The 27,430-nt window shown below is 40.1% G+C and overlaps 1 protein-coding gene across 1 annotated transcript in view; it reads left to right on the forward strand.

Annotated features, from left to right (window-relative positions):
* Positions 1-26,990, forward strand: part of XYLB (xylulokinase) — an 84,380-nt gene extending 57,390 nt beyond the window's left edge. The window contains exons 16-19 of the mRNA XM_050322516.1: positions 12,602-12,660; positions 16,504-16,591; positions 18,848-18,942; positions 26,703-26,990. Coding sequence (XP_050178473.1) covers positions 12,602-12,660; positions 16,504-16,591; positions 18,848-18,942; positions 26,703-26,786 — 326 coding nt within the window. The 3' untranslated portion in view covers positions 26,787-26,990. The remainder of the gene's footprint in view (positions 1-12,601; positions 12,661-16,503; positions 16,592-18,847; positions 18,943-26,702) is intronic.
* Positions 26,991-27,430: the final 440 nt, after the last annotated feature.

Here is a 27,430-nt window from a genome sequence, read left to right on the forward strand (position 1 = left end):
CAAGACTGCAGCTTATGCTTTTGATGTGTGAGTTGATTAATAAATGTAGAAATAGCAGGAAGAAGTTATGGCAGGGTGGTTTTGGGTTCAGTACAATCAATAATGATTTATCCAGAGAAAAGGGATTCCACCCATTGATACAGTTCTTTTCTCTTGGCCTTTGGAAGAGCTTCCCATAGAATTGCTCAGCTGTGGTAAAAATTTCCCTGTACCAACCTGTCTGATTTAGCCAAATGCTAAAATGAAACGTGTCCATTTTTGGGGTTCATCAGCGGGATAGAACATGGGGAGTATGACAGCAGTTTATAAAAGCAGCCTCTGGAATTACGGAGATTGACATCTCAGGGAAGGCTACAGGCACAAAGCATACCTAAATAATGATCATTGGTTAAAAAGGCATCAGTGCCTTGGAGATAAAGAACTGTTATAGATTGTAAAGGAGATTATCAAAATCCCTCAAACCAGACAGTGTTAATGATGCAGATCATGAAATGTGTGGTGACTGAGATTTAAATGTGTGTTTTGATATGGATTGTATGATCACTCATCAAAAGCTTCAGACCTGTTGTTTTTTTAAGAGTGTTTTCTTTACTATCTGAATCAAATATGTCAGCTCTGCAATCTGTCACAGGTTAATTGAAATGCAGTGAGAGTGCAAAATCTGATTCAAGCATGAGGTTGGCAAACTTTGTTCATCCTTTTATTTATGCAGAACTCTAAAAGTAACAGCTTAACTTGAGGACTGCTGATGAAATTAGTGAGCTTTTCCATCTTTCCTTAGATAGGAAGGATTTGGACCATAAAGGAACAATTTAAAAGATGTCTTATTTGGCTGGATTGAGTGAAGGAATATCAGGACACTGAGGAATGTCTTAGAGTAGTATTGTAGTTACTTGTCAGTGTCCAGTGATGGACTTCATCAGACTTGAGTGAAATTCTGCAAGTGGCATGCCAAAAATACACCAAGGTAATTTTTGTTGTCTCTCTTTTCCTCAAAAAATGGTTATTTAATTGTATGTGATTGAATTTGATGGCGTTTAGTGCCCATTAGAGGGAGGCATTTATGATGCTAACTAAAATAAAGGGTATTTCAGGTTCATTCTTTGTGAGCTGTTCTTGTTGTCCTGCCAAATCCATGTGCACCCCTGGCTGTTAGAAACCTGTGCCACACCATGACAGAGCTCCTAATTGGGCTCCTGCCTTAAGGTCAAGTGGTATCTTCAGCGACTGTCAGCAGGAGAAAAACAAACCCACCAAGCACGAATTTATAAAAGTCTTTGAAATACAGTGTGAGGGGCTGAAAATGGTCTTTCTACCTCCTTTGGACCTTCAGTTCCCATTGCAGTGGTCTCTTTGTGTCTTTAACTTTTACTGTATGGGAACATGATGGCAAAAAAGGGTGGTTTGTGTGCTAGGATGATCCACCAGGTCCGTGGATGCACAGCATAGCTACAGGGGACTGTGTCAAGGGCAGGTACTAAAAAAACCCCTTTGCCATCAGAAAATCTCCCCACCTTTCAGTGGCATGAAGCTATTAGGGTGTTTGGGAGCGTGTGTTTGCACTAAGGGGTTGTGTTGTTTGGTACTCAACAGTGTACCCTTCCTAGGTCTAGTATTTCATTCAAAAGCAATTTGCCTGAATAAAATAAAATATGCATGATGGGTGAACACAGATGAGCTCTGTTAATGTATTCTAATTAACTTGCTAAAAATATTTTAAAATCTTAATAAGCTTAAAGAGAATTTCTGATGATCAGATGCAATGTTAATGAGCTTGGTGTAAAAACATAAGAAGGTAAAGCAGATAGCTGATTGGCAGTTGCAGTGCTGTCTGTATACCTAACATTTTTCTTGGGCAAAAGAAAGATCTTAGGGTTAAATTTCATCTTTTGTCTTGGTAGCTAATTTCTCAAGATCTATTTCCAGAAAGCTTAATGAACAAAACGTAAAAAAAAAAAAAAAAAAAAAAAAAAAAAAAAAAAAAAAAAAAAATTACCTGTTTGATTTGGGGAGTAGTGGGAATTTTATTGCTTAATTATGCCTTAGAAAAACATGCTAAGGACATTTATAATAAAGTATCTGTGTTCTTTGTGTGTGGGAGAATGACTCTTTCCCTTTTATATATGCCATAAATCTCAGATCGTAGTCCTTTTTCTCTCCAGGCTATTAGGTTTCTGCAGAGTGTATTTCATTCCTTAGCACCTATAGTTGCTTGGCAACAACATCCGATTTACATGAACCCAGCCCCATGAATGAGTAGTTACCTGGAACCTTTCTGTGCAGAAACCCTGAGAAACCTTAGCAGTTCTCCCATTTTCTATGACAATTATTAGGAAATATTAATTGCTTCTCTCCATTCATCTTCCTGTAGCCTTTGTTTTTCAGTTAAAGGGGAACAAACTGTGTTCTCTGTATAGTTCTAGCCTGCCAGAGGTCACAAAATTAATTTATAAATAATCCACTTAGAAAGCAGGAGGTTTATTAATAACAGAAGACACGAGCAGTTGCTCAGAGACCCAACTGGTACAAGTGGTCCCCAGTGTTGTGTTCTTTAGGTACAGAAAGAATGAGGTTCAGAGGAACGAAGTAACTCACCACAGTCACACAGAGAATGTCAGTGAGTGTGTTTTTTCTCTGCCTGTTGGTCTGCTATGGTTTTTAGGGAGAAAAAGGAGCAAATGTTTCCTACTCAGTGTATTTTCTTCACTTCCTGACATTTGGAACTTACTGAACAAACAAAATAAACAGATTTTCTGCTACCTCAGCCTAGTGTTTTGCGAGCAGGTACACCCTCCTATCAATTCATTTTATTCTTGTGAAATGCTTCACAACCTGTAGATTATTTCTGTTGAGAGGAGTAGAAGATATGGAAAAGAAAAATAAAGAAGAAACATTCTTCACCAGCACTGAACACAAAACAGTCTTACTGGACCAAGAGATGAAGAGCTACAGGCAATATTTGTGGACGTCAAAATAGTTGTAATAAGTCTTTTGGAAAATCTTGTAAAGAAAACACCCAAATCGCCTTGTTTTGTAAGTTCTTTTCTGTTTTTCATCTGGCTTATCCTTTGCAAAAATAAAATATTGCTTGGGCCTTGACTTTTTTCTGTTGCACTTCCAGAGGCCTTTATTGATGTTGTTGATAAGATGCAAAGGCTGGTGCCGAGGGGAGCAGAGCAGACCTGAGATCTGGCAGAGATCTGCTTTGCAAATCTAGGTCCCAAACTGATTTTTCCCCAAGTCTGTGGTAGTTTGGGTTTTCCTAGAACCAAAATACCTGGTAGCATGGTTTTTCCTCATGACTCAAGTGGCATTCAAGGTCAGGTCATCGCACCCTGTGCCTTTTAATTATATCCTGTGGCTTTAGGTAATGCTGAACTTGCAGCTCATTATTATTATATTTTCTCCTGTGGACATGTCTTGCTTCTGATGCTCATATTCTGCAGATTAACTAATGCAGAATCGAATGCATTTGTGATCTAAGTAATGAAGAGGCCTTTGTTCTATTCTTGGTTGTTCTACTGATTTTGTGCGACCTTGGGTGGCTCATTTATCTCCTTGCTTGCTTTTCTCACTTTAACCTTCGATGGATGGTGTCATATGTTGGTTTGCCAATGTAATTTTCTATTTCCCTTTGAAGATTTGCAAGGCTGAACACTGCTGTATGAGGACAAACAGTTTTAAAAAATGAAACGATGTTTTTGTGTTCCTAAATAGCTCAGTATCAAGCATTATTTACTGATGTGTGATCTGTAAAGCCTCACGTGGTACTTACACACACCAGAGTTGTGATAGGCATGGGAGGGTGTACATTTTGCTGAGTTTCAAGCACGAATTTCTCCTGTCAGAATATTTTGAGGACATACTGAGCTGTGCTGCAGTGCTAACAACAGAGCACACTGAGAAAAAAAAAGTCATTTTTAGTCAGTGGAAAACGCCTAAAGTTGCAGGGAACTTTTTTTAAAACTCATTTTTGGGAATATCTTGCATGTTCCTGTCTCTGGGTGAATGTCTCACCTCCACTCCGGGAACTGAGCTACAGGAATTGTAAGTTTGCATTTCCAGGGTTCTCAGAGGCACTGGAATGAAACTTGGTACAGAGCTCTCCAAAGCCCTGGGGCTCCCCACAACTAGGACCACAGGACACCTGACCTCCCACCACAGGACTCCACAGGATATGAATCTGTTGGAGCTACAGACATTCAGATCCAGAACATGCCCCAAAGAGGAAGTTCTACCAGGCAGTTTTGCAGTGCAAGGTTCTCTGTGATTTATCAGGAGTTTTTGCAAACTGGAACTTTCCTGCTAACTATTTGGATAGGCAAAATGACAACATGCAGTGTCAGACACTTCTAGGACAGACATTTTTGTTGCTCTTACCAATTCTGCTCTGTTTTGATAATGTTTTCAGTGGTGAAGACATTTCTGCCAGGCACTCGTAGTAGACCAGCAGCACTAAGCATCAGTGGCTTGTGGTCTTGAAATTATGCCTTTTAATGAGTGGCAGAACTTAATATCCTTAACTTATCAAAAAGAAATACAAGATGCAATTTAATTGTGGTCTGTAAAGTGTCAACATGTGAAGGGGAACCCAATTTTAAAACTAATGTTTTAACTGGAAGGGTAAAGCCACAAAGATCGAGTGACTAGAAGATTAAAGAATAAAAAATACAGCTTATTGGAAAAGTGCAACTGCTTAAAGATATTTAATTTAAATTAAAGGTATTAAACATGAAACCAGCCAGCTGACACAGTAAAATCTCTCTCACTTCAAGTTGTTCAGCTGAGGTTCTGTGTCTTTTTAAGGTTACTGTAGTTCAGTGAATGCAGATCGGGGCTGGATGGTTGGGATCACTCTGTGAAAGTTGTGTGATCTTGTTTAAGCAGGTGGTCCACTCTGACCTTTTACTTTCTTGGAGTTGTCTGTAGGATGGTTATTAAAAAACTGAATGTGATGGACTGCTTTCAAATGCTCAGTTTGGATCTTCTCTAACTTTTTGTATTCAAAACAGTTTTTGAGAATCAGTTAATTTGTCACATTGATCCCAGATTTCTTGTTTATTTGCGGAACGATGGGAATTCTGAAGGTGGAAGATGAAGGTAGAGGTGTTGCCAAGAGTTTATGAATAATTGTGCAAGCATGGGTTGAATCAAAGCAGGCTGTGCTTTGTTATGTTAAGCTTTTAATTGGAGCCTTGGCTACTTTATGGATGTTTGGACAACTGCTGAACAGTTTTTGTGGTGATTAGTGTTTTCCCTCAACACACAGTTCTTAAAATATCCAAACTTTGGATAACAGAAGAGGAAAACTTTGAGTGGCTAAGAACAAATAAATAAAATTAAAATTGATATAAGTCAGTTCCATTGGTACATGAACACATTTTACTTTATTAATTGATGAAATACATTACTTATTTTTTTCTTTAGGAATTAATTCAGAACCAAGAGATTACACATAGAGACAAGAAGGGTTTATTAAATTACTTCAGTAATAGTGTCTTCAGGAGAGGACTTTTACTGATACACGTTTTCAGTGTTTACCAAACATTTTAAGCTGTTCATAGAATCACAGAAAAGCTTGGGTTGGAAGTAACCTTAAAATCATCTAGTTCCAACCCCCATGCCATATCTTCTATCAAAAGCTTTAGAGAAACACTTTTCCAAAATGTTCAGCCTTAATCTACAAAAAATTTTGGTCTGAATCTGCTTCTTTCCCTTCCCCCCTACCCCCACCCCCAGCTTTAAACTTTAGTGCTGAGTTGTGGATTTTTTTTTTCTTTTTTATTAATACATTACCTTTGGAATCTGTCCCAGGCTTCATCATAATATTCTGTCAAATAGAGATGTGTGTCTAAAAAAGAATAAATTAAAAAATCACTGTGAATTGATAAGCAATTGCAGCTCTGCAGTATTTCTACAAGAACTGCAAGTATTTCAGAGGCCTTGTTGCAAGCGTGTCAATGTATATGTTATAACAGTGTTATGACTATTGATCTGCTTGTTCTCAAAGAAGTCTTTACCACTCATGTACCAAAGTTTTCCTTGCAGTATAATTCTTCTGAAGTCAATGAAGCTGAATTGTCAGGGGGGTTGTATCTTGAGTAGATTTTGTTTCCTCTCTTTTGGGGTGATGTGCAAGTAATTTCAGAGAGAATTTATGTACGTGTTTTTCTCTGTTTATTTCTTTCTGAAACCCATCAAGAAGGGGAAGGCTTTGAATCTTCATTTTAAATTAATCTCTGAAGTGAGCTAGGCTAAGAGGATTTTCAGTTAGGTGCCTTGGTGTCTTTAAGCTTCAGGTTGTGAAAAGTTTTGTCATTATTGAAACAAGATCTCAGGAAAATTTGGCATCCTCATGAGGAACAATTCCTACTATCAGAAGGATCTGGGGAACATAAGGTGACCTATGACCGTCAGTGGCACATGAGTCTTGGCTATGGAGACCATTCCTGCTCTGTTTCACTTAGTTGTGTGCACATCTACTCCTTTTAGTGGTATTATTCTTGCCTTGCAACAGTGTGAGCAAGAAGAGTCATGCCTGCTCTCCCCAACATCACTGTAGAGACTTTATCTATGTAAGTAGCATAAATGTCGAGAATATTAGGCATATTTGTCATTGCTGCTGAGAAAATCGAGTCTTTTTTTCCCCTCTGTTGAATTACAGCTGGTTTGATAGTAGCTCTACTACAGCAGCCTTAGAGGCTGATGATCAATTCTATCAGTAAAAGTTGTTTTTCTTCCCCAGGCACTGCATTTAAAAAATAAGAATAAATTCTATGTCTGGAAAATTTGTGGTATACATTTGAGCAACCCTCGGTGAAATTAAAGCCTTTTACAAAATATGAAAACTTTGCTTATAAGTGAGAAAACAGCCAGCCTCTGTGGCAGATCTGGCTTGCTTTTCTCTGTGATAAAGTAGCTTATGCTTCATAGTGAGAGTCAGAAACATTTCTAAAAAATAGGGTTTTTAATAGCTTTAATGATTTACCTTATTGTTTTTAGAATTGTAAAGGTGACTGAATTTGTGTGAAAATTTAGCTTTAAGCTTGTAATTTATTTACTTGGGCAGTTGTATTGGTCTAAATAAAAAAAAAAAAGAAAAGGAAAAAAGAGGTGAATTCCAGTTTACACTACTTTTGCCTCAATCAGGTAGATATTGTCTAGTATGATGAAGGCTGGTGTGTGGCAGTCTTATTTTTTTCTCTGTTATGAAATACTTGCAGATGTGAGAAGTGATGCAGCACAATGAGGTAGAGAACAAGTGCCTTTGGACCCAATCCTAGAACTCATGGGGACATAAAAGGCTCTCAGTCCTTGTACATTCTCATTTTTAAGAGAATATAGACAAGATAAACCTTTTACCATAGTGAGAGTTAAATTCCAGTGTCTTTATATGAATAAAGAAAATTAGCATGAATTTTGGGAGAGTTAATAAGCAAGGAGGATGATTTGGGAACATTTGTTTGACAAATGGGACAAAATAACCATATATTTTTGTTTTGTTTTTTCTTTTTCTTTTTTCCTTGAATGAAAAGCCAGCAAATACTTTTTTTTTTTTTTTTGAAATTATAGTGTTTGGAGTTAATCAGAGAAATAAAGGAGGGGCTGATACTTTTCTTGTTGCTTGCAAATTGTAAATTGCAGTTATTCGCAATCATGCTTATAACTGGCGTGGGTTCATGTGCATAATCAGCTGCTTTTTGAATGCATGTTCTATTGTTCTGTTTTATTTATGGATTCAGTTGTGATGAGAAAGACATTATGGAGTTGTTTGGATGAAGCCTTGGAAATGTCTTTTAGGAGTTTTGAAAGTCAGTGAGTGCCTGGGGTACAAACCGGGACTGTGGGTAGCACTGGATATTTACATGAAAAAGTTCAGGAGTTTTCAGCCTCAAAATGGGGGGGTCAAATGCTGCCTTTGGACTTTGCAGTCCACGAACCACCAAAATTCTGTACTGACACAGGCACACTGTTACTGTCCAGTTGAAATATAGCCAGATCCAAATGCCCTGAGGTCAGGAATCATCCCATCAATCCGGACCTGTTGCCCGTCTGCTTTGACGAACTCCTGGTAGAACTGGAAGCTGAATTTCTGCCTCCAATCTCCTTGCACAGATGATGTGTCAGCAGGCTTTTGGTGCTAATTATCAGCACTAACCTTCTGATTGGTGCAAGTTTGCTTATATAATTATTTTTCTTAATATCTACATTTGTCATCATAGGTCTCTAGAATATGTGGAGTTGGAAGGAACCCACGAGGATCATCGAGTCCAACTCCTGGCCCTGCACAGGACCATCCCCAAGAGTCACACCCTGTGCCTGAGAGTATCATGCAAACACTTCTTGAATTCTGTCAGCCTTGGTGCTGTGACCACTGCCCTGGGGAGCCTGTTCAGTGCCCAGCCACCCTCTGGGTGAAGAACCTTTTTCTAATATCCAACCTACACCTCCCCTGACACAACTTCAGGCCATTCCCTGGGGTCCTGTCCCTGCTCACCACAGAGAAGGGATCAGTGCCTGCCCTTCCTCTTCCCCTCAGTCTCCTCCAGCTGAACAGACCAAGTGCCCTCAGCTTCTCCTCATGTGGGTTCCCCTCAAGGCTCTTCACCATCTTCATGGCGATTCTTTGGGTGCTTTCTAATACCTTTCTATCCTCCTTATGTTGTAACACCCAAAACTACACAGAGGTCTCGAGGTGAGGCTGCACCAGCATGGTTATGTGCCAAGACCATAACAGGGGATGTTGGACTGCTCAGGAAAGTTTTACCCTGTGTTACAGGTTCCAGTGTCTCCCTTGCTTTATCCCCTTGAGCAAGGCTTTTTGAGCCTTAGTTTTATAAAGTCTTTGGTTTTCTCTCCACTTCTGGTCTTAATCTTCTTAAATAGCTTCCTTTTCTGGGAAGTCATCACTTTCGTGTTTGTAAATATACAGTGATGCAGGACTTCAGTCTTTTTGAGACCACTGACAAAACAACACACATAAGAGTAATTTCTCTCTTTTCTCAGTGACAGATTTTTTTATTTTCCCTATGTGCCTTTCAATGAAAGCAATATTTTGGCTGAAAGCAAGAGCCAGGAGATGAACTTTAACAGCACTCAGTTCTTGCTGGATCTCTGCAAAAGGCAGAATGGGTATTTTTTGTGTGCATAATAACATAGAGTATGCTGACTTTCCAGCCTTGTGTGGGAAAATGCCTTATGCTCAGTCTTCCCAATTAAGAGAATTTCTTTACCTGGTTCTTCCCTTCTCCTCCTATCCAGTGAGAATCATTATTTTAAGTTAATTTTGTTAATTAAGTCACCACATTCCCCAGCAGAGAATGGAAGATATGCATATGACAGGACAACACTGTGCCATGTGCAGCTGCAAACACTTTCTAGATAGGGTTAAAATTCACTACCAGCTCTCTAAAAAATAATTAGTTTTTCAATAGGAAGGAAATAAACTGGTTGGTTAGGTACTATGCAGGGAGCTTTTAATTAAACGATGTTTAAATATGATTCCCTCAACTGTCAAAGAATTGAATCCATGAATTATGTTTGCTACAGTTGTTGTTGTTGGGTTTTTTTAGTAACACCGTAGAGTTCTCTCTGTGCAGAGCTGTAGGGGATGGATGGTAGCTCCTGACAGATTCAAACACAGCTGGCTGAGAACACTGCTGGTGATGGATGAACGATGTCTCTGTTAATGCCCCTGTATACATAAATGATGGGCTTGCTTTATTTATTTATAAGATGTATCCAATTACACATCTTAGAGCAAATGTCCACCGTTCACTAAAGCACACAATATTGGCAGTAAAAAGACAATCCCTGAAATCAGTGATCAGTGCATTTTCCTCACTCTCCAGAGAGAGACCGAAATAAGAGGTAAACCTAAAATTCAGCAAATTCAAGTAAGAGCTTTTGGGACCTAATCCTTGTCTGTAAGAAGTGACTGAAACTCAACCCAGGGCTGCTGTTGTCTCTGCTCTGGCCACATGCAGAGCCCCAGGTTCATCTGGGATCACTGTTCCATGTGGCCTGGATGGATCAGTCCCATCTGTGCAGCGGGTCAGAGTCTGTGCAGACAGTGATGGCTCAGGTTCACCAGGCTGTTACCTACTGGGATGTGTTTCAGCGAAGTGAGCCATCCTAATTATCTGAAGTGGAGGAGAATGAATGGTTTTGCCCTTCATGTAGCTTCAGCATTGTGTTTTTGGTTGTTTTTACTGTGTATCTGTGCGTGTTTGTACTCACAGGTGGATCCAATTTAAAACTTGAGGTGTCTGACCAACATTAGAAACTTCACAGCGTAAATTAGGCTACTTTCTTTTATCAAGTAGGTCATCTATATTCTGAAATAATTCTTAGTATTTTGCTGCAAAAGAATTAGTCTGGATTAAGGTGAAGGTGCAGATAATCAGCGTGTTAAACACTTTTAGACTTGAGATCTGCTTTGTGCTCTTGGAAGACATAGAACTTAACTAACAGCAGGGTGAATGCACATTTTTGTGTGGTTTGTATTGAATAGCTAATGCACTGTAAATTCACACTTACTTTTCTGATGGTAACTTATTTATATAAAAATAGCTTGAATTACAGTTATGGCATAAATTGATAACGTAACCAAAACCTGAATGTTCTGACCTAGCAGGGAATAAGTCTCCCATGCATTCCTCGACTCCAGATGCAAACGTGTCACCTGTTACAGGGATGTTGGAGTCAGCTGGAAGGCACAAATCAGCCGTACCTGCCTTATCGAATGCTGTGCCAGTGGAAGCACACAGCAGTACATACTGACAGAGCTCCAAAATGTTCAGAAAGCTGCAGAAGGAGCAGAAGGCCTGAGACAGAGATCTGGAATGCAGATGGAAGTGTGAGAAGCAGTTGATCTACAGGATGTTTGCTGTTCTCACAGGGGTGGTTGCTGTTTGCCTTTGCCACTTTGACGTTGTCCACCATTCTCTCCTGAGGGTGGGGGCCCAGCAGTGGATTAGGCTCCTTTCCAGAGGCACTGGAGGGCAAATGTGCCTTATTCTTTGTTTTTAGCTGCTGGAAGTGTAGCCAATATGTTTGTTTCTCATCCTGTCTTGCTGGCTGTCTCTGAAATGTAGTGTTTTCATGTTGGATACGGTAGTTCTGCAAGAATTTATATTCACAATGAGGTTTAGCAAGACAGAATTGTGACTACCAGGCAAATCATTTAGAGTTTGGTTTGGTTTCTAGGAACAGAGGCTTACTAGTTATTTTTCACTGGTTTCTGTGCTATTATGTTGTTGTGATAATCTTGGCAGGAATCTGTCACTCTGTGTTGGTATAATTGAAACTTGTTTTCCCTGAGGAATCACTCTGCTGTTTGTTTTATTTGTTTACTGACATTGACAGAGATCCTAATGGCTTTTAAAACCCAATTTGTGCATCACTGAATATCCTCCAAAGAGGAAAATAAAATTAAATTTATCAGTAAAATAGGGTCTCCCATGCAATGCTTTGTCTGGGTCTTAGACTCCACTTGAGCACCCAGATGTGGGTCTGGAAATGGTGGGGTGAGCTGCATCTTCTGATTATTTCTAATTCTGTCTTCAGGGCTTTTGTCATTAAGATACTTGAAATGATAAATGACAATAAGGTGTTTAGGGCATCAGTGTAAGTTGCCCAGCTTTGCCTTGTGAGAAATAAATTATCTTTAACTTTTATTAAAAAGGAAGTTAAGATAACAGAACAATAACCACAGTGAAATTTTCCTTTTGGGAGGGTATACATGATGGTATCACTTACTATTGTCAAAAATCAGGGTAATAAAGTGTTTAGTTTTTTAAATGTTATGATATCAAAGTATTTATGCATCTATTTTTTTTTTTTAAACCTTTAAATAACTTCAATGAATAGTTTGGACTACTCATATTCATAATGCCATGCTGGATTGTGGCTGTGGATAGATGTGTGGCATGTTGCATGCCGTGCTGCAGAGGAGCATGCACACAAATAAATGAGGCACAGGAGTGTAGAAGATAGGATGGGTTTCTTTAAAGACTAAGGAACGCAGGATAATTTTTTTTAATACCCCCAAAGCTGTGGTTTCACACTGGATGAAGATTCAGATACTTTTTTACTTTATTGAAGTGACTTGGACCACCTCTAATTACCTTTTGACACACTTCCTTGTCATTGAAGCACAGAGGGATTGCCTGGGTTTCAGTGAACTCTGACTGTGAACGTCACGAGGAGATAAGTTTGGAAAATACTGCTGATTTTAAAGGTTATCTGTCAGTTTGTATATACACTGCTATGAGCCAAACAAATCTGACCTCAAACAGAGCTGTAATATAATAACACTCTGCCTTTCTTACTGTGTATCTCCTTTGCAAATCTCCCTGACTCTGAAAGCACCATAATAATAATAGATCTGCAATATTTATGTTGCCTCTTCTAAGGAAGTGTTCTAATGAGTCTTGGACAGGTGGGTAATTAGTGTTATCTCTTTTTTTACAGAAGGTAAATTAGAGGTACAGAGAGGCAACCCTGACTCACACCTCTGTGTTCTCATTGCTTGGTTCAGAAGTACAAATCTTGACCATATGCACTTTCAGTCTGACTTGTATTTTTTATTGCATTGCAGTGCCTAGAACTAGGATTTTGGCTACTGGTGGTGCATCCCACAATAAACCAATCTTGCAGGTAAGTAGAAAATTAAATTCTTTGAAGTGAACTTGGAGTTACATTTTCATTTTTATTTTTGCTGCACTGAATCCAAATCACTGCAGCTGCGTAGGAAGGTGTGGATAAGGGATTGTGAATCTGCTGCAGGTCTTTGAGGCTTTTCTTGAGGTTTAGTATGGAAACCTATAGACCAATGCTAATATTATACTGAACTTAAAGGTTTTTTCATGCTTGACTAGTTTTTTGAATGTATATCTGTAGCACTGGTGTTTTCCAAGTCTCATCACTTGCATCAAATCAATTGCCAAAGAAATCAAGAGAAATTCCGTATGTAATACCTGAGATTTTTAAAGTTTTTGTCATTCAGGTCAAAGTTAGATCATGGATTGCTTTATGATGAAGGGGGATTATGCTGGCATTGGAGACTCAAAAACCCCAACCCCAAACAAATAACACCCCCCCCTTACAAACCCCAAATCCCTGCCCTTCTGTTACTTATTAGCATCATGTCATGTACTGGGTGGAGGCTACACTTCTGTACAGTCTGTCCTCTCTCTCTCCACCTTCCTCCTCTTCTGCTGTTGCTGCACATCCAGCCTGGATGAGATCCTTCATCCATCTTCTCTAGAACTGAGTACAGTGTGCTCTCAGTTTCTGCCCCCCTGAGATTTGGCAAAGCCTTGCTCACAAATGGTGAGAGGTCTCTCACCTGGGCTTTTGCTAGCACAGAGCTAGACATCTGGGTTGGGATTCACCTCACCCAAATCCAGTCATCTGTGATGTGATGTCTGTTTATGATCTGTCAGCCCTGTAATAGTCGGGGGAGATCCCGTCAGTTACAGCGCAAAGGAAACCGGATGATGTTTTAACTTAAGAAATGTAAATGTCTCTCTCTGGGTGAGCCAAAGAGCTCTCTGGACTCCACTGAATGCCTTGACAAGCTCCCCTTTAACTACAGGCTCCAACACTGACGTGGAGGGGACACAGACACCAAAAGGCACTTGTCTTGGGCAAAGTCTTGTCACCGACGACTGACACAGGGTGGATTGTTTTCTGGAGATGCCAATCCCTTTCCATCATCTCGAGAGAGTAGAGGCCAGCCTTAACTGCACACCACGCTCTTTGACAATTCCAACCATAGGAAAGGAAGGTTCTTTGCTCTACAAAACCTGAGCTGGAGTAAATGGAGTTAGAAGAGCAAAAAGCTCTTTCTCCTAAGGCATGTAAACCAGATATTTGTATAAACGTTGGTTGTACAGCTGATTGGGGAACAGCAAATTTGGCATGTTTTGCCTGCAGATGTCACTTTGCTTCATCTGCTTTGGTTATTTTGCCTAGTAACTTGACACTGGAAAATTAACTGATAGGTTAATTGCTTAAAACATTGGTCCTTACAGGGGTAATTCTGCTAAGAATACATCAGGAAAGAGATTGGATTCATAGATGAGTTTGTTTTTAAAGACTTATTTCCATGTTAGGTGCCAGGAGGATCTCCTTGCTGTGGAATGAAGGCAGAGAACTGAATGCTCTTATAACATATAATTTGGTAGCATACAGAGCTGAAAAAATCATGGAGATGGGAGAGTGGTGGATGGGGTGCTTGCTCTTCACGTATAACTATTCAGCTGGTTTTAAAACTCATTAGAAGTGTCTTAAAATAATATGATCAATACAGTGTCATTCACTTAATTCAATCACTCTTTAATTGGATCTTTCTTTTTAATTTAATCAAAACCTCAGAAACCATATAGGTTGCATGAAGAATAACAACTTCCACCCTTATCATGGTCAATTTTGGATAATTTGTTCCAGGGCTACAAAAGACTATCATTTAATTAATCAACGTTCTGTAACTCCTATATTTTACACCGCAAAGGAGGCAATGTAGGAAAATCTGTTAAAAAAATTTAGTAGGGCAGCTTTCTCCACAGTTCTGGGAAGCTTTTTATAACATATGTGGTGCTTGATTAATGACCACATGAAACACAGTGAAATATTTTCAAGCAGTAAAACCTCTAACTGTTTCTTTTAAAATTATTCATGAGAAATACTACAGTTTCAAATGACTTACCAAATATATGAACTTTGAGTAATTTTAATTTTATAATCACGTGGCACAAAAATGAGTTGTTATTTGTAGCATTACAGCACTTATTAGCATTCAATATAGAGCAGGGCTGCATTTTATGAGGCTCTGCAGAGATGCAAGAGAAAAAAAAATTCCTTATTGTCCACAGTGTTGCACAATTCAAGCTTAAGACAAGAAATACCTATTGGAGATGAGATGAAGAAGCAGATGGGGAATGTGTTGAAACAACATCGTATTATTGGCTGGCAGGACAGGCAGTGGAACCAGTGCTCTGTGACCTTATAATTTCCAGAGGGCTTTTTAATAGATACTATGATTAATTTTTCATTTTTCCTCTAGCATTGAAGCTCATGTGTTGCTCAGTGCTTGCTTCTTTCAAGTAAATTATTAGGCAATACTGACTTGTCTGTCTTACTAGAAGAAGCATTTTAAGTGTATAAACTCAGGCTTTATTGGATTCTAGTTAGCAATCAGCCACTTTTGTTTAAAATTATGAAAATCAGTGATTTTCAAGGGTTTTGATTTGCAGATTCTCCACAAACTTTCAGAGAAAGAAGAAAAATCCTTTAGAAATTACATATACGACGTTTTTCTGTAGCTGATGTGGATTGAATTTCTTAGTCATCTTTTATGAAGCCCTGGGGCCTGTCAATCAGGCAGGGTTGTAAATTCCAGGATCAGGGTTGTCTTGCACTAATCCAAGTGGTTTGGATTTCTGGACATTCTGGCCTTATTTTTGACTGCATGGATGTAAGTTGGGTGAGACACTTTTCCCTTTGGCAAAAGTAATAAAACCAACGTAAGTTATATCAGAATTGTTGCCTGCATTTTGTGCTGCTCAGCCTGAGAGGCACCTGCAGTCCTGGAAGTGATGAAACCAAAATGGAAAGCATTTGTTGACAGTGTTTTTGGAAAGGAGCTATTGAACCTCTCATGTCCCTCTCCAAATATGTCTTAATTTTCCCCCTTCTGTATTGTTTTCCTAAACCTACACTGTAGGAAAGAGCACATGTTCTCAGTGGATGTGAGATGCCTGGTGTTGGTTTCAGTGCAGAACGATGTGTGGTCGAATAACTTTATTATCTGTTGGATACCATAACAAATTCTTTGCCTGTAAAATTTTATTTATACTGCTCAAGCCAAGTTAAGAAGTGTCTCAATATATCTTCATAGCTAAGGTTGCCTTAAATACAGGAAAACTCCTGGTAAATATAGAGACTGTGTAACCAGCTCCTCTGTCATTCTTGCTGCTAATCCTGATATGATGAGAATGGTGGAGATGAAGAAGACAACCTTAGTAGGCCTTCATATTGCTGGAGCTTTATTTTTATCTAAGTTTAGAACTGAGGAGCCATAACTGGTTCTTCTCTCCTTCCTCCTGACTTGAATCAACCATAAATGCAATGGAAAAAACCAATCTCCAGTTGTGGGTTCCTGACCAGGTCTCCTTGCCCTGATGCAAACCTTTGGCATGGGCTGATTGTGCAGGCTTTTGAGGGAGATGGTGCTTGAACTCAGGCCCCTCTGAACTTGTAATCGAGAGATCTGGAGAGAAATGAGACTTCATCTCCTGGCTGCAGGTACCCCTCTAGCTCAGAATTGCCAATACCCTGCTGTGTGCCAAGTTCAGGGCTCGTTGTTGCCTGCGGTGCTTCTTTCCATGGGTTCCTGAGTGCTTGGCTGGGGGTTATGAAAGTTCCTTGTTTTCCTAAGCAGTGACAGGGGTTTGCTTATCCCTTGTCTTCTCTGGACAATGCTTTGATACTCCTCAGGTCCTGTCGGATGTGTTCAACGCGCCGGTGTACACCATGGATACTGCCAACTCTGCTTGCTTGGGAAGTGCTTACAGAGCAATTCATGGTAAGGCTGCAAGGGGATACTTGTGAGCAGTCAGGGAATTTGATTTCAGTTGGTTAATGCTTGGGATTAATGCTACTGAAAATGAGGGGAGAGTAAATCTGTGTGCTTCTGACTGGGAGGTCACTCCGGTCATAGAGGGTTTTTTGCCCTTAATGCGCTTGGATTAGGCCCAAGAATAATGTTTACATTATAATTACAAGTCTGGTGGCTGCTTCTCAACCAAGGGATAGGATATTGAAAGTGTTGACACTGTCCAGGGAAAGTTTGGGATCTTAATGTGTTGAGTTGCACACCCATGGAAGAACACAACCAAGTGAAGGTGCTGGTATAACCTGCTGCCCCAGTTTGTGGGCTGGGCTGTAAACTGGATTGCTGAGATGCTCAATCCAAACAAAAGGTAGATCCTAGGATGGAAGATCAGTGATGGCAGGGACAACAGAACCTGTGATACTGCTGGCCAAGTAGATGCTATTTAACTTGTATTTATCTTCCAGCTTTTAAACATCAGGTTGAAGGACATGCAAGGTGTCCTGGGCTCCATGCACTTTCTTTTGTGGGAGAATAAATCTTAGGATACTCTTAGGTTAACCGTTGTGCATGTTGTACTGCATCACTCACTGTAATGCAACAGTCCAAGCCTCAGATTTACAGTGTTAATTAACTTACATCTATTAATGCATGCAGGTTTGTGTTAAGGGTGAGCCATCAGTTGTTTAAGACTTGAATCCCAGGCATGAAATTTTATTCATGTATTTTAAAACAATTTCTAATATCTTACAGCTAAACAATTCAAGGAATTTGTGTATAAAATTCTGAAGTCCTTATTTAGGTCAACTTTTTTTAGCCTCAGTTTTTCTAACTAGAAGCTTTAGGATTTGGTCCTTAAGACATGGGTAACTTCTCTACAAGTTCATGTAAGATTATGGGATTGCAACAAGTATGGAAAAGATAACATCAGCCATCAGAAGAAATCAGCCAAGTTTTAATTTTAGCATCAAATTCTGCTGTCACATTATAGCATCTGAAGACTACACACTCTCTTGCATTTGAAAACAGCACAGAAAATTGCACAGCCAAAACTTGAGTTGGTGTGTTTAATGCACACGGCATGCCCTCCTTTTTATTTCCAGCACAAACACGAGGGTTCTGTCAGGCAGAGTAACCATTTCAGGAGAGTGGAAACAGCACTGTTCAATTATCAGTATGTTTGAAGCCACGATTGGACCATTTTTACACCTCGGGGGGTCAAGTTTCCAAACTGTTTTTCTCTGTACTCAAACTTTGCCCTACTGCCTCAGAAGCCACCAGAATCTTCCCAAGCACTTAATGCTGCAGGCGAATTTCCTCGTCTGTGGGTGCGTGTGGAAAGAGGAGCCATCATTAAAGTTTGTTCAGATATTTTGTATGTATGGGAGCTGTGTCTTCCCTCTCTGCCAGTCTGGCATGTGAAATGTGGAGGATTGGCTGACAGAGTGTTTGAGTGAAGATTTGGGATGCCATGCTGAATGAGGGACTCAGGTCCTCTGCCAGCCAAGCCCCAGGGGCTTGCTGTGTGTGTGTTTCTAAATGGCATTTTTGATTGATGCTTTCAGCTGACTCACTCCTGGCAAGGCAAAGAAATTGAGGAAAAGTGAAGACTTGCTAATATAAATGAAATACTGATGGCAAGGGCTCTTTAATAATATTGCAATGTACATCTGTAAGTGAGGTGTTTCACAGTTAGCCTGGGGTTCTTAGCAGGTGTACAAGGAGCTCTTGAAATGCTGTGGTTCACTTGCAAAGCAAAATGGTGTAGTAGCAGAACTCCCCTATTATTCTGCTTCCTTATATATAAATATATTTCATAATTTGTAGCATATTTTCTTGAAAATGTTTTCTCTCCTTTTCCTTTTTGTGTTTAGTCACATTTTGTCCTTGAATCCTTTGCTTCCACATATTTTTGCTGCTGTTTACTGTATTGTTTTAGCCATAAATAATTACTGATATTGTTGAGCAGCATTTCTGCTGCTTACCTATTCCCCAGGGTACAAATTAAGTGATTGGCAAAAACTCAATCACAGAGTCCCCCCTTCCCAGGCTAGTGCACAGGAATGTAAGATCCTCTGCCATTTATCCTTCAATCCTGAATGCTGACCTGACCAGGGAAGATCAATATAATGTATTAATTTGCCAGGGAGTCAAGGCACATCCCTCATCGTGTTTTTTTATTTATTTTTTTTTTCTTTGCATTGATCAAGATTGTGATTCTCATTGCAGGACTTGTAGCTGAGAGGAATGTGTCCTTGGCTGATGTCGTGAAATCAGCACCAGAGCCCAGGTTGGCTGTTACACCCACAGTTGGGGCTGAGGAGGTGAGCAAGCTGGGGGATACCATTTTTATTTTCATTTCCTGTCTGCTTCAAAATGCACTGGTTTACTAATTCTTCTAGTAAAATAGATTAATTTAAGAAATCCCCCAAACATCTGGTTACACATTTCCTATTCCTTGTTGTAAAGACAGATTTGATTTTGGGAGATCTTTAGTGTTGTAATGGTGCAGTAATCTGATGCCCTCCACCCAGGTCTGTGAGAGTGAATGTTCCTAACAGAGTGTGATCAAAGAGCAAAATCTATTCCTTAAGGGACAGAAAAAGATATAAAGTAGGTTGAATTTGGATACAGGTCAGTCAGGTAGTAACTGATAATATTGTCAAAACAGTCCTGTTTGCAGCAAGCAGCATGGAAAAAGGGGTGATGGTGGTGCTTTCTGGCCTCTTGGGAAACATCCCCAAAGATCCTTCCTGTCTGATCACAAACAGGGGTCAGTAATTGTATATATTCACTTGTAGCTCCCGCTTAGAAAATGTGCCAACTGGGAGGATTCAGCAGGCACAGGTCTCTGGTGCTGTGCCCATCCTGTGAATTTCAGCTACATCTAAAGGTGCAGTTTGTGCTCTATGGCCCAGCAGATAAAGCAAAAGAGACAGTCTTTGCTGTTATCTGTCTGATTCCAGCCCTTGTAAAACCAAGGAAGGACTCATTGTCTCAGGCTCTCCAGTACAACCCTGTACCTCTCACTGTCAGGTGCCAAAGGCTTTAGTTTACAGCAGCTTTTGAAATACAATGTGCAGTAATAAATAGACAATACAAATAGACCAAGATTCCTAGGGAACACAAGTTTAAATAACAAAGGTGAATCTAACTGTCTTCAGCTGTACAAAAACTTCGTTTGCATCAGCACAGCCTTGCTCGCTCTACCATTTATGAGATTTGGATGTGCCCTAACTACAGGCAACAAGGTTTTAAAGCTTTTATTTAAACTGGGAAATTAATGATCTGCCAAAACTACTAACTCCCAGCTACATGTGTAGTAGAGCACCAGATATCATCATGAGTAATAATAGAAATGATCATGCTGCATTGTGCCTGCCAGCATATTATTTAATTATTAACTGAGATGGAGGAGCTCGGTAATCGAATAGAAGTCCCCTTCAGAAATATTAAGACATTGAATAATTTAAACTTGATTGATCTGATCTCATTTACTCAACCTTCCCCCCTCATTTTAAAAGATAAAATAATTAACAGCGGTGGCCTGTGCTGCGTGTGTTGCAGCCGAGGCTCTCTGCAGGGAACACACTTCAGGAGCAGATCCCTGGTGTCTGATTCAACCTCACGTTGCTGACCTGTTCCCCCCCAAAATGCTGTGTGCTGAAAAGCTGCCAGGCTGGCTTGGGTAGAGGTGGGGAGTGCTCAGAGACCTGCTTTTGACCCCCTGGTGCTGCTTCAGCTATAAAACTCAAGGGCAGGGAATACACCTGTCACTCACAGGGGCCTTGCAAGCACCTTGTACCCCTGCAGGGACCGAGCAAACCTGACTGGAAAGATCACTGGGGAATTCACCTACCTGTTTCTGTTTTACTGTCTGCATAAAATGGCCTGGAAGCTAAAAGAGTTAATTATCTCCCTCTCTATACTTTTCTTCTCTTTTTCCACATGGTTAGACCTGGCTCTCACAGCACATCTTATTGTTGGTTTCAAATGGTGTACAGCAGTGAATTGTTGCCCCAGTAGATAGGAGTGAAGGATAGGGAAGGTAGTGGCCAAACAGCATGTGAAGGAATAACCATTTCTGCTCTTTATTTTAGTTTTCCAGCTTCATTCCATTAAAAACAGCTTCTTGCAATTACATATTCCACACCATTTCTTTTGCCTTCCTGTCTTACAATTTTTGCAGTTGATGGTGGATTCCCTGGCTAGTTTCGTGGCTGTGAAACTGCAGAAAGCCAGAGGGCCTGTCGGTAATACAGTGTGTTAGCATGAAAAGTGAAGTAAAAATTCATAATGCAATGAGTCAGTCTGATTCTGGTTTTTTACAGAGCTGCATCTCCCTGTCCATCCAATTTCGTTCTGTTGAGGTTAGAACCTTTCACTTAAATGACGGTTCTTTTTATAAACTTCAAAGTCATCCTGAGGATAAGTTCTGTCTTGCTGAGGTGCTCTTCTGAAAGAGTCTGGCTCACCAATGTGAAATTCCCCCGACCACTTCTATACATTTTTTGGATGGCTACAGCTAGATCTTGGCAGGGTGGAGAAAAAACAGGTCATAACACAGCAATCTGCTCTGGCTTCATCCTTTCTTCCTGGTATAGGTTGGAGACAACATGTGTTAGATCATCGGAGAGAGGAAAACCTCCCATAGATGGAGGTCAAATGCGACAGTTTGATGTAGCTGCTTCTTCATTGCCAAGGCTTATTCACCCAGTAGGGGTTTCCAGGAACCAAAAATGCAAAAAAGTGTTTCTTTGATTGCTGAGGGATCATTTGTGATAATGAATGTGATTTTAAAAAGTAAGGGCAGGGCACACAAAGCAGCTCTTCTGGTTCAATTAAACTGATGGGCTGGTAAAATAGAATAAAGTCACAAGATGGGGAACATAGAGCTTGTGATGGGAGATGAATTAGTAGTTAGTGGAAACTGAAGTCTCAAAAGTTCCAACTTGTCTGGCAAAAGTGTGACTTTGTCCTGTAGCAGACCATCCTGCCTTGAAGAGACCATTTCAAAGAGGATAAATCCCTCTCTGTGGTGATGACCCCACATCTCTTAGCTGAACCATATTTCCCAGTATTTTTGTGTTAACTTGAGCTTGTTTCTAATTCTGTCGATATCCAAATGGGTCATAAGGTGTTCTGGGAATAACCACCATGGTGAGAGTCCTTGGTCACTTGCTCAACCAGGGCAGCTCAAGTCATCTGTGGGTTAACTCGATGAATCCTTCTTCCTTGTTTTCAGAACTGCAAAAGTTAGAGTAATCTCACCTCTTTGAAGCCTCCTCTCTCCCCCCTAATTGGAAAGATTAATCAGAACCACTAAGCATGACAAAAATAACCAGGAGATTCTAGAGCAATAAATATATGATAGCAGACTGAAAGAATCTGTTATTCCAGTGTTAAAATTCAGATCTATTTTAGTAATCTATTAAAGCAGAGATGGTTGGCTAGTTGGTTAATTAAGCAAAAAAAACTCCAAAAAAACAACATGAGAGGGAACATGATTATCTGGGAGTTGGTCACTTGTGTTTATACAAACTGTGTGCCTTGATGTAGTGTCGGGTTGGCTGTGATGTTGTCCTGTGGGGTTTTGTAAGGGAGAAGGCACAGAGCAGTTCACTGCCTCTGGATGCGTGATTTTTGACTGCATTATTGACTCTGCTGAGATGTATTAATCCTGCAAAAATTCAAGTAGGGAAAATGTAAAACTAACAGGTCCTCTTGACTTTGGTGAACTGCCTTGTAAGTAGGTGGACTTATAGAAGTGACCCTATTACCCAGGAAGGTTTGATTTAAAATAATCATGTTTTGTTGAGTTAGGTTTTGGGGGTAGGGGTGGGGGTGGGGTTTCTAGAATAGCTTCAGGTTGGTAATTTAGTTCAAAGGAGGTAATAATAATGCAACCTCAAAAATATAATAAGTATTGGTGGGAGTTTGATTAAGGTGATTTATGTAGCCAATAATATTTTTTTACCTCTTAAACTGATTAAGATAGGCTTGAAGAATGGATATCTGAAGTGCATAAAGTAACTGTCTGAGGAGTGGTTCCTTGGAGAACTCTTCAGAGTATTTCAGAACACTGTTGTATTCTATCTGCTTTATGAATATTCTTTCTGCGTTAAGAAAGGTGAACAACTGCTATGATTTGAAAAATAAAGTGACTCATTATTTCTTAAGCAAATCTCTTTGAGTAATTTGAGTTTGGTTAAAAAAAAAAAGGAACCTATCAAAACCAGCAAGTGTTTGTGAGAAACTGATTAATTTTATTCCATTCAGGGTAGATTAAATGTACCTGGGTAGATTAAAATTAGATAATCATCAGCATCATCTTTGTAATTTGTAAATTTTGAATTGCCCGATGATTGGCTAGCGGAGCATTGCAGGATATAGGAGGACCTATGTGAATTGTAGCTTGTAGTAATAATTTGTAGGTGGTTTTGCTCTTAGAGGGTGTCAGGGACAATGTAAACTGTAAAAACCCTGTTGAGTACATAGGCTGGTACTGAGCTATAATACAAGGATGACGCATTGGATTTGGACTGGAGAACAAGGTAACATTGTATGAATGCATTTTTCAGAGAGGGCAGGTTAAGTTATTCTCTGTTATAATGTATTATTTATCATTAGCATTTTCTTTACTTACTTGTGGGACTGTCAGAGAGTGACCAAATTGTCCCAGGAGAGAAGTTTAGTGTTTGTAAACGAGACAATCAGAGTACTGCTGATGTTGTGGGGGGGAAGGCTGCAGAGATAAGCCGGAGAAAGGGCTGTAATATAGCAAGGACAATTAAATTATGGACAATAATAAGGTTCATGTTGTGATACATGTAATTACTTCTGTTAAATATCACGGTTTGATAGATTAGGTTTGAGGCTATGACAGAGAGGGAATTTATGTTCTCGCGTTTTTATGCATCATTGAGAGCCCTTTATTCCCTTTGGACCTCAATTATAAAAATGCATCTATATAATTGCCTCAGGAAAAAGGCTCCTGGAATTGCACAGGAGCAGTTGCCCGAGGTTCTGTGGAGCCACTTCAGTTGTGACAGATGTGGAAAAGCATCTTTCACAGACACAACTGCGTGCACGCTCAGGGCATGTTCTCGGCTGGTGCCTTTTTGGCTCCTCTTGTCTGTGCTTCATGGGAGCTGCACTGCTTTAGCCACAAACTTCAGCTGGTGTGAAAAGCTTGTAGTACTGCTCCACTTATCAGCCATGATGTACTGGTGGTATTACAGCCAAATTCCCTGAGGAGGAGGAATTTAAGACTTTTCTTATCCCTCTGAGCTTTTTACCCCAATGAACAGGAATAGAGTACAAGAAATATTCTGGAGTTTTTGTTTGCATTTTTTTTTTCTGATGGCCCATAACGCAGCATTCATTTACTGTAATGGCTGAGAAGCTTATTGCAAATGCTTGAATTGTCTCAATTAGCAAGCTAAGTGCTTAAGTCCAGTAAACAGGAAAAGAAACTGTATCACTAAATGTGGTTGTTCATTTATTTTGACACATTTTAATTTAGAGTGATGTATTAACAATAATACTTCCCAACCTTCTGCTAAATGCACTGTGTGTATTTTGTAAAAATTACTGATGGATAAATAATATGGAGCCTGCTTTCTCAGTGCTTGAGCTCACTTACCAGTGCAGCTCTGTTGTGCTGAATCTTTGCTGAGAAATGCGTAGGGTTTATCAAATTTACAGAATAGCAAAGTAAGAAATAGCCACTCTTCATTATGGATGCTTCAGTGAATAGAGAAACTGGGTTTGTTTGACATACTGATACTCCCACTACAGCCATAGTTGCCTGCTCGATGTTTTGTTTACTCTGATGTGCATATTTAGCAGGAATGGGAGCAATAATATTCTTTGGGAACATGAAAAGAATATATATATGTACTTCTCTGAGCCCTCAAGGCCCTCATATAGTTAGTTAAAAATACCATGCTGAGTAATGTGACATTTCATGGTGCGTTTTATTTTCTAACCCCATAAATCTGCATAAATCTCCATGGATCTCGGTATCACTGTTCTGTGGAGGAGAGGAGTTCGGGGCACACACATGTTAAATGCCTGGCCCAGGGTCACCAAATGAGTCTGTTGCAGAGGCAGGAGTTTCTCTGTTTTAATCAGTAAAAGACACTGTATGACTCAGCCACTGTGAAATGGGTTTAAAAACCATTCTGCTGATGCCTTGGCTAATGGACAGTGTCTCTTTCCACTTGCTGTAGATGCTTCTTCTCTTTTTCCCCTTCATATACTTAATCTGTTGTAGAAATGTAATTTGACATCTATAACATCTGGTTTGTAAAAGGGATGAATTGATCAAAGTAGGCTTCTTCTGCAGGATGTGTCCATTAAGTCACACTGACTGGCCATCGTGGAAGGTGGAAATGGGAATGAAAAGATAAATCCAGGTTTCACTGGTCAGGCTGAAACCATCACGCAGGAAGAGGCAAACTCATAAACTGATATTTTGCCATCAGTTGGAAGACAAAACAAAAAGACACTATTTTTTTTTTATTTGCTAGACGAGAAAACTGAGTGGTGGGGTTTTTTTCATCTGGTAAAGCATGATAGTTACAGACACTGAGGCTACTGCAGGACTGTACATAGAACTGCACAAGAACAATCCTGTCCCTTACTATGTCCTCATAGTTTATGCCTGAAACATTCTCCTCCTGAATTTTTCATGCATGTACATACACAGTTGTTGGCTGTCCTGAAAAGGATGAAATGCATTTAAATGCTAGATCTCTCTTACTGATGAAAGCAGTAACTCAGTTTACTGGGTATGATTCATTATGGCTCTATAACCCCTCTGAACCTGGAGCCAGGAGCGAGGCTGCCCTGATTATGAGTAACATCAGTGCAGAGGGCTTGTAGACCAGACTGGCGGCCCCTGGGATTCACTGTGGCAGGGATAGGACCTTATGGCATCCTGCTAAGGACTGCCTGAGCCTGTACCAGACTCTACACTGGCTCCTGGCAGTCTCTTCTTTGTGCTTCAGCCAGCAAATGAGTGAAGCTGCTCTGATATGACTTGTCAAACTATTGATTTAATTAGATGTACAATTAAAACCAGAGAGAGGAGATAAGGAAAAAGGTGTATCTCCAAGATCTAGATGAAGTACAGGTTTTGGTTGGAGCCAGTAGCAGGGATTTATTCAGGGTTTCTGCTGTGTCATGGATCTCTCCCATATCTGAAAGCACAGGGCGTGTTTGAGTCTGGGGTTTTGAATATATTTGAGTCCTGATTCTTCTTTTTACAGTTCTAAGAATTCTGGATCTAAAAATTCCTGGAGAATTTTAACTAGGGAAATGCAAAAAAAAAAAAAAAGCTTCTCAGATGCTTGGTGTAGTTGTGTACAGGAGCTGGGTCTTCATTTGTCCCCCTGGGCCTGCAATCAGGGAGTGAAGAACCTGGCCAGGGAGCTGAGAGTGGATGGGAAAAGCTGTGGCTGTGAAAGATGTGAAAGAGAGAAGCAGCTCAAACAGATACAGGAGTAGGATAGGGGTGGGAGAGGGAGTGTGAAGTGCAGAGTGTATTTTAGAAGGCCCTGGTCAGCATACTGGCCAAGGAGGACCTGTCCGATGGTGGAATTTGGCTGTGCTGGAGGGCAGCACTGTGTGATTAGTGAGGCAGAGGAAGAGGGGACAGAGGCAGTGATCCATCCTGGGGCAGTGGAGGGAGGCAAGGACAGGAGTTCTGCCTGGGTGATCAGGACAGCTATTACTGGGGGGGAGGGGGGCACATCACACTGGGAGAGGTGACTTTAGCTGAGCTGCTTCCTCTGGAAGTAATGACTTCTGATTATAGCAAGAACACAGCCACAATATGAACAACCTGTGTGTGCCATAAAATTAAGCTGTAAAGGTGATGGTAAAAAGGACTGTGACATGTAAAGAAGGAAAACTCTGCAGCATTTTCTTCAGCAAACTGGGGAAAACCAACCCAAATCTTCAGGTACCTGCAAAGATGCTGCATTTTTCGGGTCTGAAGATTTTGTTTTTAACTGCAGTGTGATTTAAAAATCTAATTTTTCAACAAGACATATTTATTTCTTTTTTCCTTTTTTAGCTCTATCGTCCGCTTCTGAAAAGATATGCTGAGCTTGAACAGAAGGTTATCTACAACCCAACCTCTTCTTGTCTTGCGAAATAGAAGCAAACAAAATTTATGTTGGCTGAGTGGACTCCCAAGGAGAAGATCAGGAAAGATTTGCTCAGAATTTACTGGAGTTGTTTAAATCATTTCATTCGTCTTTGTAGACAAATAATTTTTAAATGTCTGTGTTTGACTGTGTTGGTGGGGAAAAAAATTACATTGTGATTGAAAACCTGATTAAAAAAGCATCATATTGCTCTGTGTGTTTGTGGCTTCCATTTTTCTTAGGTACTTTTCAGACCATGCTTGCTGTTTTGGAAGAGCTGGATGACAAAGTCCCTTGTATAAATGAGTCACTCTACCCATCTCTGTCAGCTTTGATTCCATGTGTATGGCATGCCAGCCTCTGCATACCTGTCTAGCACAGTATCTTAATTCCTCAACTTCTCCTGCTTAAATCTTTCGAGACTATCTTTCTGTTCATCTCTAACTTGTCTTTTTTTAATATGTGGAGGAGGCTGATTAAAGTCTTTAAAGGCTCCCTGGGATCCTCTGAGAAGGGAAATTCTTGTTACATGACGCTATGGAGTATCTGCTGTGATTCGGTTGATATGGTTGGGTTTTATAGACTGTGGAAAGCACAGAGGTCTTATGTGATACAGACACCATTGCACAGTGTTTTACTTGAAATCAGTTCTGAA

Source organism: Myiozetetes cayanensis, unplaced genomic scaffold, assembly GCF_022539395.1.
Source record: "Myiozetetes cayanensis isolate MyiCay16 unplaced genomic scaffold, myiCay2020 scf1, whole genome shotgun sequence".
Classification (NCBI taxonomy): Eukaryota; Metazoa; Chordata; class Aves; order Passeriformes; family Tyrannidae; genus Myiozetetes; species Myiozetetes cayanensis.